This window comes from Podarcis filfolensis (genome assembly GCF_964270895.1).
Source record: "Podarcis filfolensis genome assembly, chromosome: 11".
Lineage (NCBI taxonomy): Eukaryota > Metazoa > Chordata > Lepidosauria > Squamata > Lacertidae > Podarcis > Podarcis filfolensis.
In genome coordinates, this window is record NC_139613.1 from 3413573 (window position 1) to 3430792 (window position 17220).

At 48.3% G+C, this 17220-nt stretch overlaps 1 protein-coding gene across 1 annotated transcript in view; it reads left to right on the forward strand.

Annotated features, from left to right (window-relative positions):
• NOL6 (nucleolar protein 6) overlaps positions 1-17220 on the forward strand; it is a 63585-nt gene that overhangs the window by 32836 nt on the left and 13529 nt on the right. The window contains exons 20-23 of the mRNA XM_083575556.1: positions 497-649; positions 1997-2094; positions 12294-12418; positions 14706-14795. Of these exons, the coding sequence (XP_083431682.1) occupies positions 497-649; positions 1997-2094; positions 12294-12418; positions 14706-14795 (466 nt within the window). The remainder of the gene's footprint in view (positions 1-496; positions 650-1996; positions 2095-12293; positions 12419-14705; positions 14796-17220) is intronic.

A 17220-nucleotide genomic window follows, 5' to 3' on the forward strand; every position in this document is an offset into this window, starting at 1 on the left:
TTGCAATAAGAATAAGAATAATAAATTTATTACTTATACCCCGCCCACCTGGCTGGGTTTCCCCGGCCACTCTGGGCAGCTCCCAACAGAATATTAAAAACATGACAAGACAACAAACAATAAAAACTTCCCTAAACAGGGCTGCTTTCAGGTGTCTTCTAAAAGTCAGATAGTTGTTTCCTTGACATCTGGTGGGAGGGCGTTCCACAGGGCGGGTGCCACCACCGAGAAGGCCCACTGCCTGGTTCCCTGTAACCTCACTTCTCGCAATGAGGGAACCGCCAGAAGGTCTTCGGAGTTGGACCTCAGTGTCTGGGCTGAACGATGCGGGTGGAGATGCTCCTTCAGGTATAGAGGGATTCCCACTTGGCAGAGTTGATATCGTCAGTCATCATAATAATAGCTTTTTTGGTTTGCTTTCTGTTGCCTTCGGATTGTGGTGATTGCCGGCAGATTTGGCAACGGATCTCAACGGATGTTTGCGTTCTCCCTACAGCCTCCAGCAGCAACATTCTGCTTTCAGCGGCTGCTGCCGTCTCGCCAAACGCTGGATCAGCGCTCAACTGCTGAGCGACAGCGTCTCGGAGGAATGCGTGGACTTACTGGTGGCCTCCCTCTTCCTGTCCCCAGCACCCTTCACTGTGCCCAGGTAAGGGCCCAGCCAGCGGGACACCTGCTTCACAACCTCCTGAGTCTGTTACACTCCTTTTTTAATTGCTCCTTGGCTAGGTTTTGATGTCCCTTCCATGAATAGGAGGAGTCTACCTGTGAGTGCTGGGGGCAGCACCACCTTGCGTTTGTGGTGTTCCCAAAATACGAACCTACCTTGAACATGCTCCTTGCTGGATCAGACCCCACAGCACTTTTTATCCTGAAAGGCAAGGAGTTCGACGGGATGACCCTTTGGTCATGTGGCTTAGGGCCCTCGTATTTACGGGACCGCCTCTCCCGGTCTGCCCCGCAGAGGACCTTAAGGTCCATGAATAACCATAGTTTAGAGGTCCCGGGCCCTAAGGAAGTCAGACTATCCTCCACCAGGGCCAGGGCCTTCTCAGTGATGGCTCCCACCTGGTGGAATGCTCTGTCCCATGAGACTAGGGCCCATCAGGATTTAACCTCCTGAAGGGAAGGAAACTGCTGAAAAAGTTTGCTGACCCCTGGTCTAAACCACGGAGCCTCTTGATCAGAAGGTCGGCGGTTCAAATCCCCGCAACAGGGTGAGCTCCTATTGCTCTGTCCCAGTTCCTGCCAACCTAGCAGTTCGAAAGCACACCAGTGCAAGTAGATAAATAGGTACCGCTGCAATGGGAAGGTAAATGGCATTTCCATGCACTCTGGTTTCCATCACGGTGTCCCGTTGTGCCAGAAGCGGTTTAGTCCTGCTGGTCACATGACTTGGAAAGCTGCCTGTGGACAAACGCCAGCTTCCTCGGCCTGAAAGCGAGATGAGCGCCGCAACCCCAGAGTCGCCTTTGACTGGACTTAACCGTCCAGGGATCCTTTACCTTTTTAAAAAAACATTTTAAGTCAGTTTTGTTTCAACAAACTTTCCCAGTTAGGTGAAGAGACCTCCTCTGCCTGGGCTGTTCGTTTCGTGTACTTTTTAAACATCTGCTGCTGGAGTTTCTTTTAAAATTATTCTAGCTCTTTATAAGAACATGTCTTTTAGCTGGCTTGAGACTTGTACAGTGGTGCCTCTGGATGCGAACGGGATCCGTTCCAGAGCCCTGTTCGCATCCTGAGTAGAACTCAAACCGCATCTGCGGGTCGCGTTTCACCGCTTCTGCGCATGACGTCATTTTGAGTGCCTGTGCATGCGCGATTGGTGAAACCCAGAAGTAACTCGTTCCGTTACTTCCGGGTCGCCGTGGAGCGTAACCTGAAAACGCTCAACCTGAAGCATATTTAACCCGAGGTATGACTGTATGTGAAATTAATATAATACACAATACAGCTAGAATAATGCTCGCCTTTTGTGACTCTTCTCTCCCTGCAGCTCCCCCCAAGTGGGATTCCTTCGGTTTCTTTTCCTGCTCACCACTTTTGACTGGAAGAACAGCCCCCTCATCGTCAACCTGAATGCTGAGCTGAATGGTGAGAGGGGTGGAGGGAGGGACAGTAGAAACCGAGGAGAGCCTTCAGGATCAGGCCGATGGTCCCTCTTGTCCAGCACCCTGTTCTCACAGTGGCTGATGAGATGCCGGTGGGAAACCTGAAACAGGATCCGAGCACAAGAGCAACAATCTCTCCTTCAGTGGTTTCTAGCACCTGGCATCCATAGAATCATAGAATTGTAATAAATAATAATAATAATAATAATTAAAAAAAAAATATTTATACCCTGCCCTTCCCGGTTTAAAAACCGGGCTTAGGGCGGCTAACAACAAATTTAAAACACTTAATTATAAAAACAGCATAAAATACAGTCTAAAAAACATGAATGACAATAAAATTCAAAAATCAATTAGATAATCCCCCGGGCTAGCTGGCTGAATTGGTCCTACTTGGGCCAGCGAGGAGGCCAGGGGAGAATTAGCTGTGGGGTCTCAGAGGGGGTGATCTTCATAAAAGGGGAGGGGGAGGGAAGAGAAGGGAAATAAAAGATCAGGCTAAGTTCAAATTGAAAGCCAGGCAGAATAGCTCTGTCTTACAGGCCCTGCGGAAGGAAGTTAAGTACTGCAGGGCCCTTGTCTCATGGGACAGAGCATTCCACCAGGTTGGAGCCATCACTGAGAAGGCCCTGGCCCTGGTGGAGGATAGTCTGACTTCCTTAGGGCCCGGGACCTCTAAACTATGGTTATTCATGGACCTTAAGGTCCTCTGCGGGGCAGACCAGGAGAGGCGGTCCCATAGATACGAGGGCCTCGTAGATACTTGTAGAGTTGGAAGGGACTGGGGGGGGATAATCTAGTCCAACCCCCTGCAATTTCAGGAATATTTTTGCCCAGTGTCTCGAACGCACGACCCTGAGATTAAGAGTCCCATCCTCTACCGACTGAGCTGTTCCACCATATTTTGAAATTAACAGGATGAAAAACTAATGCATAGCCTGGTCACATAGAATCTTATTTGGAAGGGACGCTGAGGCTCATCTAGTTCAGAAGCATCTTTTCCTCTGACTGGAGGCAGAACTGAGGAGCCACTGATAGCCTCTCTTCCTCCATGAATTTGTCTAACTGTCCTTTCAAGCCATCCAAGTTGGTGGCCTCCTGTGGAAGTGAGTTCCATAGTTTAGGTGCTGCGTACTTCCTTTTATCTGTCCGGAATCTCCCAACTTCCAGCTTCACTGAGTCTTTCTTTCCTTAGGGAAGCCTCTTTCATGCTGAGCATTCCCTGAGGTTTCCTTGCCATAGGGCTCGTCTTGGAAGAATTAAGAGGCCAAACCTTCTTTGTTAGGATTAGTACGATGATTTCCTGGTTTCCTTTTGCCTTCCTTCCAAGGAGGGCTTAGCAACCTGATCCCTGCAGTGAAGCCAGGTGCTTTTGCAATTGCAATCCAGCTTGCCAAACCTCCCTGCTCCTTTTGTTGCAAAGAACATTCGACTTTGCTGTGTTAACATCGCCCAGAGCGTGCTAAATCGCTCTTTTCTTCTCGTTGTTTGGAACATGAGAAATGACTTGGCCGGGTCCTGCATTCCATCTCCTGCCAGTACCCCAGAGAGATGCCTCTGGGAGGTTGCAGGCAGAGCAGGAAAGGAGTGGCTGTCATTGTTGTTGGCCCCAGAACCTGCTATTCAGAGGTATACTTCCCTTATATATGGAGGCTTCATTTTCTCGCCGTGGTAATGGCATCAGATAGACCTCCTCGTTGAATTTACCTTGGCGTTTTCCCTTCATATATATATTTTTTTTAAGGGAGGATCTTGGAGTCCCGCAAGACATGGGTTGAATTTCTCGTGGCTTTTTAAAGAGATGTCTGATTTGGCCACAGTGATACACGCCTTAATTGCTTCCTATTTGGTTACAATAACATGCTCTTCCTGGGCTGCTGCCTTTAAAAAGTGCTATGAAACATCAACAGGCCCAAAGGGCTGCAGCCTGATGATTGATTGGGGCTGGTTATACGGAGAAGCCAACTTCCTTGTTACAACCATTCCAGTAGCTTGTTGTTGTTTAGTCGTTTAGTTGTGTCCGACTCTTCGTGACCCCCTGGACCAGAGCACGCCAGGCACTCCTGTCTTCCACTGCCTCACGCAGTTTGGTCAGACTCATGTTTGTAGCTTCGAGAAGACTGTCCCACCATCTCGTCCTCTGTCGTCCCCTTCTCCTTGCGCCCTCCATCTTTCCCAGCATCAGGGTCTTTTCCAGGGAGTCTTCTCTTCTCATGAGGTGGCCAAAGTATTGGAGCCTCAGCTTCAGGATCTGTCCTTCCAGTGAGCACTCAGGGCTGATTTCCTTCAGAATGGAGAGGTTTGATCTTCTTGCAGTCCATGAACTCTCAAGAGTCTCCTCCAGCACCAGAATTCAAAAGCATCAATTCTTCGGCGATCAGCCTTCTTTATGGTCCAGCTCTCACTTCCATACATCACTACTGGGAAAATACCATTCCAGTAGCTACCGATCTGTTTTTGGCTCCTCATTCATTTGCATACTGGTTCCTGTAAGAACTGCCACCGCCTTCTGGTCTCTTCTGGCTGATTTAGAATCATAGAGTTGGAAGAGACCAGAAGGGCCATCGAGTCCAACCCCCTGCCAAGCAGGAAACACCATCAGAGCACTCCTGACATATGGTTGTCAAGCCTCTGCTTAAAGACCTCCAAAGAAGGAGACTCCACCACACTCCTTGGCAGCAAATTCCACTGTCGAACAGCTCTTACTGTCAGGAAGTTCTTCCTAATGTTTAGGTGGAATCTTCTTTCTTGTAGTTTGGATCCATTGCTCCGTGTCCGCTTCTCTGGAGCAGCAGAAAACAACCTTTCTCCCTCCTCTATGTGACATCCTTTTATATATTTGAACATGGCTATCATATCACCCCTTAACCTCCTCTTCTCCAGGCTAAACATGCCCAGCTCCCTTAGCCGTTTCTCTATTTAAATGCTGGGGGAACCTTTGCAAGGACACTGACCTATTTAGACATTCCTTTCAAAAATAAGATACTCAAGTCTTGGCTTTCTATCGAGTTCTTTGCAAAGATATTTCCATCCTTAGTATTTTACCTTCCCCACCACCTGCTTCTGTCCACACACGGCTCACGAAACCAGTTAGTTCCCTCATTTAGAAGTCTTGTCTAGATAAGCTTGGTTTGCACCTAGTACCTATTCTTGATCATCATTTTTTTCTAAATGACATTAGTAAATGCCAACAGTGCAGAAACTGAGAGGGGGAGACCAGGCTGTTCACTGATTGAAAGGTCTAGTTGAAGGAGGTATAATTCTCGTGTCTGCTGACCCGAACCTCCTCCTTATTGCAAGGCAAACATTACCGTATTTTTTGCTCTATAGGATGCACTTTTCCCCTCCAAAAATTAAGGGGAAATGTGTGTGCGTCCTATGGAGCGAATGCAGGCTCCTTGGCTTCAGCGATAGCAACGCGAAACCTCCAAAGCGCAGAGGGAGCACCCCCTCCACGCTCCAGAGGCTTCAGGTTCCTTTCACTCCAAAGGCTTCAGGGATCTTTGAGGCTGGCGGTGGGGGAAAGCAGTGCTTCCGCCCGCCAGCCCCAAAGAGCAGGTTGAAAGGAACCCAAAGCCTCCGGAGCCCAGCGGGAACTCCCGCTGCGCTCCTGAGGCTGTGGGTGAACGCACCTTGAACGCACCTTGTTTTAGAGGGGGAGAAGAAGAAAAAATTCTCCCCCTCTCTGCGTAGCGCCCCTTCAGCGAAGCAGCAGGAGAAATGGAAGGGGCTCCGTTTTTCCTGCCGCTTCGCTGAAGGGGCGCTGAGCAGAGAGGGGGAGATTCTTTTTTTCTTGTTCTCCCCCTCTAAAACAAGGTGCGTCCTATGGTTGGGTGCGTCTTATAGAGCAAAAAAATATTCTTTATCCTTTCATCCCCATGGAGTTGAGACAACTTATGTCATTTACGTACTGTGCGGTTCTGCAATAGGCGTTCTGTTTGCTTGCCGAGTTTGAAAAGTAGCACATGCATCGAAGCTCGTAAACGTCTCGAGAGCGAGTGCCTGTTATCTATAATATTTGGATCATTCAGCCTTGTGGAAACACAGATGGCTCATTAATGATATGGGAAGCAGATCTGAGCTTTGATGTGCCATATGTCATAAAGCCCCGCTTAAGACTGTCTCCACCAGAATTAAAGCTTTCCCATGACTGGTGCCTTCTCCCACTTAATCTCCGCTGCACACATAAAACACTCTCAGCATGCTTTTGGCAAGAGGGTTGAATGAAAACGCTGACATGTAGGAGATTTGTCAGGTCATCCCCAGATTTTGGACCCAGGAACGCTAAGCAGTAAGCCAGATAACAGGGCTCTCCTCTGTCAGTTCCACCTTCCATGGGCACGTTCCCCAAAGAACTGAAAATTTTAGCATGCGGACAGTAGACAATACCTTGCTTTACTGCCTAGCCACGGAAAACTGGGGGTCCGTTTGCTCTCGTTACAATACGATAATCTTTATTGTCATTGTCCCATACAGAACAACGAAATTGAAAAATCTACATAAGACATTCAAAAACCAACAAGCCTGCTATCCCAGCTATCCCAGCCTGGTTAGCCCCCTAAAAACTCTGATACCCCATTTTTAAATGCAATATACTCCCACAAAGACTACCTTAAAGGTAAAGGGACCCCCTGACCATTAGGTCCAGTCGTGGCCGACTCTGGGGTTGCGGCGCTCATCTCGCTTTATTGGCCGAGGGAGCCGGCGTACAGCTTCCGGGTCATGTGGCCAGCATGACTAAGCCGCTTCTGGCGAACCAGAGCAGCGCATGGAAACGCCATTTACCTTCCCGCCAGAGTGGTACCTATTTATCTACTTGCACTTTGACGTGCTTTTGAACTGCTAGGTTGGCAGGAGCAGGGACCAAACAACGGGAACTCACCTCGTCGCGGGGATTTGAATCGCCAACCTTCTGATCGGCAAGTCCTAGGCTCTGTGGTTTAGCCCACAGCGCCACCCGCGTCCCTAAAGACTACCTTACACTGTGTTTAAAACCAAAATCACATTTGGATAGAAACTGTTTCTCAGGCAGCTAGTCCTAGTCTTTATAACCCTGTACCTTCTTCCAGAAGGCAGAAGCTGAAAGAGATCATTTTCGGGGTGCGCACTATCCTGCGCTGTCTCTGCAGCTTTCTTATGGCACCTGGAAGCATAGATTTGATCCAAGGTGGGAAGAGTGCACCCAGTTATTCTCTCCGCAGTCTTTACAACCCTGGACAGCATGGTTTTTCCCCTGACCATGCAGCTCCCGAACCACACACTCAGACTTAAGAACATAAGAAGGGCCTGCCGGAACAGGCCAATGGCCCATCTAGTCCAGCATCCTTGATCCCACAGTGGCCAGTCAGATGCGTGTGGGAAACTCTCAAGCAGGATTCAAGCACAAGAGCAACTCTCCCCTGATGTGACTTCCAGCAACAGGTACAGTGGTACCTTGGTTCTCGGAACTTAATCCGTTCTGGAACTCCGTTCCAAAACCAAAACGTTCCAAAACCAAGGGGGGCTTTCCCATAGAAAGTAATGCAAAATGGATTAATCGGTTCCAGACATTTAAAAACCCCTAAAACAGCAATTTAACAATTTACCTCTGTTGTTGTTCTGTTAATGGTTCTCTTGGCCTTGTAGCTTTTATCCATTTCCGCACTCACACAATCAATCAGTCGCTGAACTGGGTTCCACACAGTCACAAAAACAAAAAATTCAATAAAAATGCAAAATTAATAGCAAAAGCAGACAGACCTCAGCATAGCACTCAGAACGGAAGCCTTGCACTCAAAACGGAGCACGTTTGGCTTCTGAAGAAAGTTCACAAACTGGAACACTTACTTCTGGGTTTGCAGCGATCGGGTTCCAAGTTGTTCAAGAACTAAGGCAGGGTCAGCAAACTTTTTCAGCAGGGGGCCGGTCCATTGTCCCTCAGACCTTGTGGGTACTGGCTGTTTGCAGATTAGTTGCGCTGTAGAGAGCTTGCGCTGCAGAGACCACACATTACAAGGAACGCAAAATAACCTTTTGCTAGGTTTTAATAACAAAAACAAAAACTCCTTTTACATTAATTATAATATATCAATAAGCATGTCCCAACCACCAGGGTACTGAGAGAGCTAGGTGCTGCTCTTTATATACCATACCCAACAGCTTAATTATCACACCTTAATAGCACCTGCTATACTGCTTCACAGCTGTAAAACTAGGTCACGTTATTTGCTCTGGCCCTTAAAGAAATACACATCTTGTGGAACAATAATGAACCTTCAGATTTAAAGAGACCATTCAACAGTGGGGGGCCGGACTATAGTTTTTTTGGGGGGGGCGGAATGAACGAATTCCTATGCCCCACAAATAGCTCAGAGATGCATTTTAAATAAAAGCACACATTCTACTCATGTAAAAACACCAGGCAGGCCCCACAAATAACCCAGAGGTGCATTTTAAATAAAAGGACACATTCTACTCATGTAAAAAACATGCTGATTCCCGGACCATCCGTGGGCCGGATTGAGAAGGCAGTTGGGCCGGATCCGGCCCCCAGGCCTTAGTTTGCCTACCCATGGACTAAGCTGTTCGAAAACCAAGGTACCACTGTATTCAGAAGCATTGGGTCCTCTGGCTGTGTATGTTTTGACTGACTACAAGAGCGGAGCGTGTCCCCAGTTTAAACCCGAAATAAATGAATGTTCCAAAGCAATATAGGGCAGAATATTTCTATGCCTAATGAACAGTGTGGTCAAATGAACAAATATTGGGCTCAGAAAGGTGGCTTCAACTTCCATCCCCTTTTCCAACCTCTTCCAACCCCTTATTCAGCACAAGGTCTCAGACAATCCACTCTCTGCCTCTCCAGAAGGATAGATCTGCTCCTGTAATCTGCCTCCTAATCGAGGGGCAGCTAGATGATGGGAAGAGAGTTCGTTTAATTTTTATCGTGGCATTTGGAGGAGAGTCTCTCTTTCTCTGCCTTGTGTGTTGATCAGAGGCTCAGGAAGCAGCGTCGCTGCATTTTGTCAGATTTGCAGATCGCGAGGCAGACAGGAGCAAAGGTTATCTCATTCACCTCCTGACTCGGAGAAAGGAGTGTCTGCTCCCGGTGCTCCAGAGCCTGACCTCTGTATTAATGAAAGCAGAAGCCTGGGCACCATTTTGCTAAAGGGGCCTGCAGTCCAGGTATTTCCTCGTGAAACAACTCGACAAGATTAATCCTCGCTTTTCTAGGAGCTTGTAATTGCCTGCCTTAAAGGTCCATTAAAGTGTAACACAGCAGGAACACCCCCCCCCCCTTATCTTGGTGCAGAGCAGAGCATTCTGAAAAATTTCAGCTGTCCTTTTTTTTAAAAAAAAGATCTATGTGGCAGGTTTCTAGTTCTCATGGCTGTGAAGGAGGAGTAGTTTGGATTTGATATCCTGCTTTATCACTACCCTAAGGAGTCTCAAAGCGGCTCACATTCTCCTTTCCCTTCCTCCCCCACAACAAACACTCTGTGAGGTGAGTGAGGCTGAGAGACTTCAGAGAAGTGTGACTGGCCCAAGGTCACCCAGCAGCTGCATGTGGAGGAGCAGAGACGCGAACCCGGTTCACCAGATTACGAGTCTACTGCTCTTAACCACTACACCACACTGGCTCTCATTAGACTACAAGCGTTATTCCAATCCTACGAACGATTTTAACTGTTTACAATGGTTAAGATAAGTTATAAATTTCCCCCATTCCTTATTAAAATTTTGGTCTCCCTGATTTCTGATTCTTCCGGTCATTTTAGCCATTTCAGCATAATCCATCAACTAGATCTGCCATTCGTCTCCGGTAGGGACTTTATCTTCTTTCCATCTCTGGGCCAATAACATCCGTGCGGCTGTGGTCGCATAAATGTCTAGTCTGCTCCCTTGGGATTTCGGCATCTAGAATTCCTAAAATAAAGGCTTCAGGTTCCCAGATGACGATGAAGGCAGCGCCGAACCACAAAGCCACCGAACCACAGTGAAGGTGTGTTTTCAAAGTGTGTGTGTGCAATAGCCAGCGAGGTGTCCGACTCAGATTTCTAGACCTTGGGTTGGAGTGGGACTCAGTGCTCAGTTTTTCTCCATGCCTGGCAAAATCTGGATAAAGTATTCCGGTATGCCGATGTGATCTATTTGCACCTTTGATGCAGATTGCAGAATCATCCTGTTCTCCAAAACTTCACTCCATTTTTTTTAAAAAACTGCTTCATCTCCAAGATGAAAAGACCCTGGGTTGGCTGGTGCTGGGACTCTGTAGGTTTCTTTCTTCTTCATATTAATTTTATTAAAAGTTTTCAGCATACAGTCATACCTCGGGTTGAATGTGCTTCATGTTGAGCGCATTCGAGTTGCGCTCCGCGGCAACCTGGAAGTAACGGAGCATGTTACTTCCGGGTTTTGCCGCCCTCACATGTGCAGATACTCAAAATGACGTCATGCGCGGAAGCGGTGAAAAGCGACGTGTGTGTGCGCAGATGCGCCGTTGCTAGTTACGTTTGCTTCTGGATGCGAACGGGGCTCTGGAACGGATCCCGAGGTACCACTGTATAATGCAGTAAAAACCAAATAGAAATACGACCAAAAGAAATCAGAAAAAGGAAGAAAAAAATATAAAAGGAGAAAAAGAAAAAAGAAAGAAAAAGCAAAGAAATACAACCACAACAACCACAACCACAACAAATCTATCCATCTATCGTCCTCTATCTCTGCTATATCTTAAGCCTCAATCCACATACCGAGAAGTGAATCTTCACAGCTCTCAGTAGGTGTCCATATTGTCGGTGTGCATATATTACGCCTTTACATCCTCCACCATGGATACAAGGCTTCCCAACCTGGTGCCCTCGAGGTGCAGTTGGACTGCAGCTCCCACCAATCCCAGCCCAGCCCAGCCCATGGTCAGGGATGATGGCAGCTGCGTCCCATCACCATTTGGAAGGCCGCAGGCTGGAGAAAGCTGGCCTCAGGTGTAGTATAGGTGGACAATGCCTCTGTAGGGGAATGCAGGCAGCTTGCTGGGTGGTGCTTTGTGGTTCGATGCTGCCTTCATCGTGATCTGGGAAGCTGAAGCCTTTATTTTAGGAATTCTAGGTTCCGAAATCCCAAGGGAGCAGACTATTTATGTGACCATGGCTGCACAAATGTTATTGACCCAGAGATGGAAAGAAGATAAAGTCCCTACCGGAGACGAATGGCAGATCAAGTTGGTGGACTATGCCAAAATGGCTAAAATGACCAGAAGAATCAGAAATCAGGGAGACCAAAATTTTAATAAGGAATAGGGGAAATTTATAACTTAAGAACTGTTGTAAACAGTTAAAATCGTTCATAGGATTGGAATAACACTTGTCTAATGGTGAGTTTTGGACACAATGGAGAGGTAAAAGATTTGGATTATTATGAAATATGCAGGAGGAAATGACGAACAATAGGACCCACAAAGGGGACGAGGGAAATCTAGGAGATTCCTTGGAATCTTGTTTCTATGTGGTATAAGGTAAAGGTAAAGGGACCCCTGACCATTAGGTCCAGTCGCGGCCAACTCTGGGGTTGCGGCGCTTATCTCGCTTTATTGGCCGAGGGAGCCGGCGTACAGCTTCCGGGTCATGTGGCCAGCATGACTAAGTCGCTTCTGGTGAACCAGAGCAGCGCACGGAAACGCCGTTTACCTTCCCACTGGAGTGGTACCTATTTATCAACTTGCACTTTGACGTGCTTTCAAACTGCAAGGTTGGCAGGAGCAGGGACAGAGCAACGGGAGTTCACACCGTCGCGGGGATTCGAACCGCCGACCTTCTGATTGGCAAGTCCTAGGCTCTGTGGTTTAACCCACAGCGCCACCCTATGTGGAATATGTGACCGTAAAATTTTAATCTGAAAAACCAAATAAATACATTTATTATAATAATAATCGTGATCTGGGAACACGAGGAACTGCCTAGTTTAGAATCTAGCCCTGTAATGTCTACACTGGTAGACAGCTGCAACTTCCTAGGCAGGGGACATCCCTGACCAGCCCTACCTGAAGAGGCTGTGATTGAACCGGAGTCTTCCAGTGAGATGGTCCTTCTTTTCTCTTGTCTCTTGCATCGAGTGTTGTAACAGGAGGGCGCCAGAGAAACTTTGTCCGCTCCCCCCCGTTGCAGCGACTTCTGCTGTCTGACGCCATGATGTTTTTGCACCCAGATGCAGATTACGTGGAGATCAGGAACCATTTTGTGGCTGCCCGGCCGCGCCTCCCCGTCATGTTCATTGCCACCCCCAGGGACCGCCAGGACTCGGCGTGGACCAAGGAGAAGCCTTCTGCACAGGTGAGCCCAGCTGCAGCCTTCATCCCCTGGTTGGGCAGGTCAAACCTTTACTTCTCGGCCTCTTCCCATCTGTCCTCTCTCATTGAAGCCTTTTCAACGCTGCTAAAATTGAACACAGCAAAGGATGTTTGAGGTGGTAGTGCATGGGTTCTCCCCAGCCCTAAACATTTTTTTAGAAAAAAAGCACTGGTTCTCCCCTTCCTCATCTTTTTTTTTATATACAGTAGTACCTCCGGTTACATATGCTTCAGGTTACATACGCTTCAGGTTACAGACTCCGCTAACCCAGAAATAGTACCTCGGGTTAAGAACTTTGCTTCAGGATGAGAACAGAAATTGTGCGGCGGCGGCAGCAGTGGGAGGCCCCATTAGCTAAAGTGGTGCTTCAGGTTAAGAACAGTTTCAGGTTAAGAACGGACCTCCGGAATGAATTAAGTACTTAACCCAAGGTACCACTGTATACCGCATGTTTCACTCCATAAGACGCACCAGACCATAAGGTGCACCTAGTTTTGGGAGGAGGAAAACAAGAGAAACAAACAAGAAAAAAAATATTTTGATTCCAAGAAACCAGAACAGCAAGAGGGAACTGGCTTCTGGGATAGCCTCTGGCTGTTTTGGCTTCTGGGATAGCTGCGCCAAGCCTCTTCAGGGCAGCAGGATGAAGGCTCCCCCTGCCCGAAGAGGCTGCGTGTGGCAGAAGCCAGGAGAGGCGCTTCGCTGAAGGGGCACTGCGCAGTTCTCCCTCTCTGCGCAGCGCCATTCGCTCCATAAGACACACTCACATTTCCCCTTACTTTTTAGGAGGAAAAAAGTGTGTCTTATGGAGCGAAAAATACGGTATCTAACTTTTTTATTAGTTTTTTGACGTATCATTTTCAACAATTAAACATACTTTTATATCTTATGCAATTTTTTGACTTCCATCAATCACATCTGAAGATTTTTCCAATCTATTCATTTAATATACATTTCTAGGTTAGGCTGACTGGTGCAAGGTCACCCAGTGAGTTTCGTGACGGAGTGGAGATTTGAACCCTGGTCTCACAGGTCCTAGTCTAGCCCAGTGGCTCCCAAGCTTTTTCAAGCCACTGCCCCCTTGGTTCTATAAACTTACGCCCACTGCCCCCTACCGCACTCTATGAAAAAGCCTTTATTCATAATGGCACACCCCACCCAGGAAGGTAAAAGGTAAAGGGACCCCTGACCATTAGGTCCAGTCATGGCCGACTCTGGGGTTGCGGCGCTCATCTCGCTTTACTGGCCGAGGGAGCCAGTGTTTGTCCACAGCTAGCTTCTGGGTCATGTGGCTAGCAGGACTAAGCCGCTTCTGGCGAACCAGAGCAGCACACAGAAACATCGTTTACCTCCCCGCTGGAACGGTACCTATTTATCTACTTGCACTTTGACGTGATTTCGAACTGCTAGGTGGGCAGGAGCAGGGACCGAGCAACAGGAGCTTACCCCATTGCGGGGATTCGAACCGCCGACCTTCTGATCGGCAAGTCCGAGGCTCTGTGGTTTAGACCACAGCGCCACCCACGTCCCAGTCAGGAAGGTTTCTTTGAAGTCTCTCAGCCCCACTCACCTCACAGAGTGTTTGTTGTGGGGGAGGAAGGGAAAGGAGAATGTTAGCCGCTTTGAGACTCCTTCGGGTAGTAATAAAGCGGGATATCAAATCCAAACTCTTCAACACAATAAAATTCAAAACAGTAGCAGTTGCACCTTCATTTGGAATCCAATTAAAACTCTTCAGTTAATTTAATTCAACTTTTTAAATATTATTGTTTTATTGAAAGAATTTCCATTTTACAGAAATAAAGCGGTACAGAGGAAAGGAGGGGGGAAAGAATAAAGATGTCACACACACACACAATGTAGTTTCTTTAATTCAACTCGATGATCCAGTGCTATCAGTTTTTCAGAGCCTGATGGTCATTTACACCTCCTGCACCTCCCTGCCGCCCCCTTACTTCTTGGCGCCCCTCTAGGTTATTTCCCGGTGCACCCCACTTTGGGAACCCTGTTCTGACTTCTACACCGCACTGGGCCTCTCTTTTTGAGGAAGGGTCTGGAGGCAAAGGCACCACCTTGGGCCGGCTGCCTCCGAACGTCCTTTGCTCTCCTGCAGAATCAAGCCAGGCCTTGCAAAGGTGGTGGTGGTGGGGTCCTTCCAGATGCACCAGCCCTTGCCAAGTGCCCTCGCATGCCCACCGTTGGCGCTGGCTGTGAACGGTTCTTAAAACCTCCCCATCTCTTCTGCCTCTTCTTCTCCACCCCACACCAGGTCCTGCAGCGCCTCCTCGTTTTGGCTCTGGAATCTCTTCAGGTTTTGGAGAAGCAGCTCATGGACCCTCTGGGAAGCCAGGATGTGAAGGCAAGTTTATTTAGTCATTTATGCTATTTAATGAAAATAAAAATAATAATTTATTATTTGTACCCCGTCTATCTGGCTGGGTCTCCCCAGCCACTCTGGGCGGATTCCAACAAAGATTAAAAGTACATTAAAATGTCACACATTAAAAACTTCCCTGAACAGGGCTGCCTTCAGATGTCTTCTAAATGTCAGGTAGTTGTTTATCTCTTTGACATCTGGTGGGAGGGCATTCCACAGGGCAGGTGCCACTACCGAGAAGGCCCTCTGCCTGGTTCCCTGTAGCTTTAAAACATTAGACATTGTAAAACATTAGACATAAAAAATTTCCTGATACAGGGTTGTCTTCAGATGTCTTCTAAAAGTCAGATACACTGAGGTACCACTGTACTTATTTATTTCCTTGACATCTGATGAGAGGGCGTTCCATAGGGCAGGTGCCACTACCAAGAAGGCCCTCTGCCTGGTTCCCTGTAGCTTTGCTTCTCGCAGTGAGGGAACTGCCAGAAGGCCCTTGGCGCTGGACCGCAGTGTCCAGGCAGAACAATGGGGGTGGAGACGCTCCTTCAGGTATTGATTGGTATAACACTGTGTCTGTCTGTCTGTCTGTCTGTCTGTCTAGCTATCTATCCATGAAATCATAGAATTGGTTGTCTATTCCAACCCTCTGCAATGCAGTCAACAAAATAGCCTATTCAAAGCTGTTCTGTAGGCTTGTTGGCCAACCTGGACCTGTCAAGGAGTGGCAGACTTGATTGGGAGGGGGTTGGCCAGTGAAGCAAGCGGCAGGAGGGGCTGATGACCCCCCTAATGTTCAGTGAAAATCTACCCTCTTGTTGCTTGTCTATGAGATCTAGTCAGCAGAGAAGGCGCCTTTGCCCTCTTCCATTCAGCCATTCAGGTTTCTGAACCCTCCCTCGTCCTTCTCTTTCCCATGGCAAACACACCCAATTCCTTCAACCTTTCCTCTTGGGACTTGATTTCCTCCTTTCGTTTCATTTTTTAAAGGTAAGTTTCTAGTCCTCGTGACAGAAGGTTTGTAAATGACCGAATAAGAGTCCCAGTAGAGGGCTTGGACGTGGGGCTTCAGTGCCTTTCAATAGCCGCTCCTGCTTCCCTGTCACTAACAAAGCCGGTTTAAATGCACCATGGATGCTTCAGCAGAGTTTCCTGCATTGCCAGGGGGGTTGGACTAGATGACCTTTGGTGTCCCTTCCAAATCTACGATTCTGTGTACCGTATTTTTCGCTCTATAGGACGCACCATAGGAGGGGGAGAATGGGGGGGGAAATTCTCCCCCTCTCCGCTCAGCGCCCCTTCAGCGAAGCGGGAGGAGAAACGGAGCCCCTTCCAATTCTCCTCCCGCTTCGCTGAAGGGGCGCTGCGCAGAGAGGGAAAACTGTGCAGCGCCTCTCCAGCGAAGCGAAACCTGGAGAGCAAGAGGGATCGGTGTGCACCGACCCCTCTCGCTCTCCAGGCTTCAGGCAGCTTCAGCGGGAACTCCTGCTGCGCTCCAAAGGCTTGTGGATAGCTGCCTGAAGCCCCCGGAGCACAGCGGGAGTTCCCTGCGCTCCGGGGGCTTCAGGCGGCTTCAGCAAAAGCAACGCGAAGCCTCCGGAGCGCGGGGAGAGCTCTCCCTCTGCGCTTCGGAGGCTTCGCGTTGCTATCGCTGAAGCCAAGGAGCCTGCATTCGCTCCATAGGACGCACACACATTTCCCCTTCATTTTTGGAGGGGGGAAAGTGCATCCTATAGAGCGAAAAATACGGTAATTACTCAAAACGATTTTAAAACTGCAGAATGAAATGTCACAAGTCATCATTCTCTTCATCTTTCATAGTCGATTCGGTTTCCAGAGGGGCAGCTGCATTAGTTAGTCTCTGCGACTGCTGCAAATCAAAGACCATTTGTGGCACCTTAAACAATTTTTTGTGGCACAATTTTTTGTGCACTCGAGGCCACTCTGTCAGGTGCATCTTAGTTGACAGGCCGCGGAATAGAGTTTATCTTAGCTCTGCACTTCTGTGTCTTTTGTCATCAAATTTCAATTCGTCATTTTTTGGGGGAGAGAACAAAGAGTCGATTCAGATTCCACACCCCCCCCCGGCTAAGTCTCTTCTGCTGTGTTGCCAGTTTGTTTTTGCAAAGCTCAGACGTGTCACCATAGCTGCCCCGAGGACCGCACTCATGATGCATGATATTGCGCACGATACGGTTGTTGTAGAGCTGGGCGTTTTTGGGAGGCCCGCGTGAGAGTGACAACCACTTCCTGAAGCTGCCATGCCGTTGCAGCACCTCTTCCAGAGCTCTCTGTTGTTCTTATCTTGCGGTTTGCGTTGCAAGCCTGCAAAAGTTGGTGCTGTGGGTTCCTCCTTGGCAGGGAGAAAGCTGGTGAGCAAACCCGAGAAACTCAACTCACGGTGATTCAG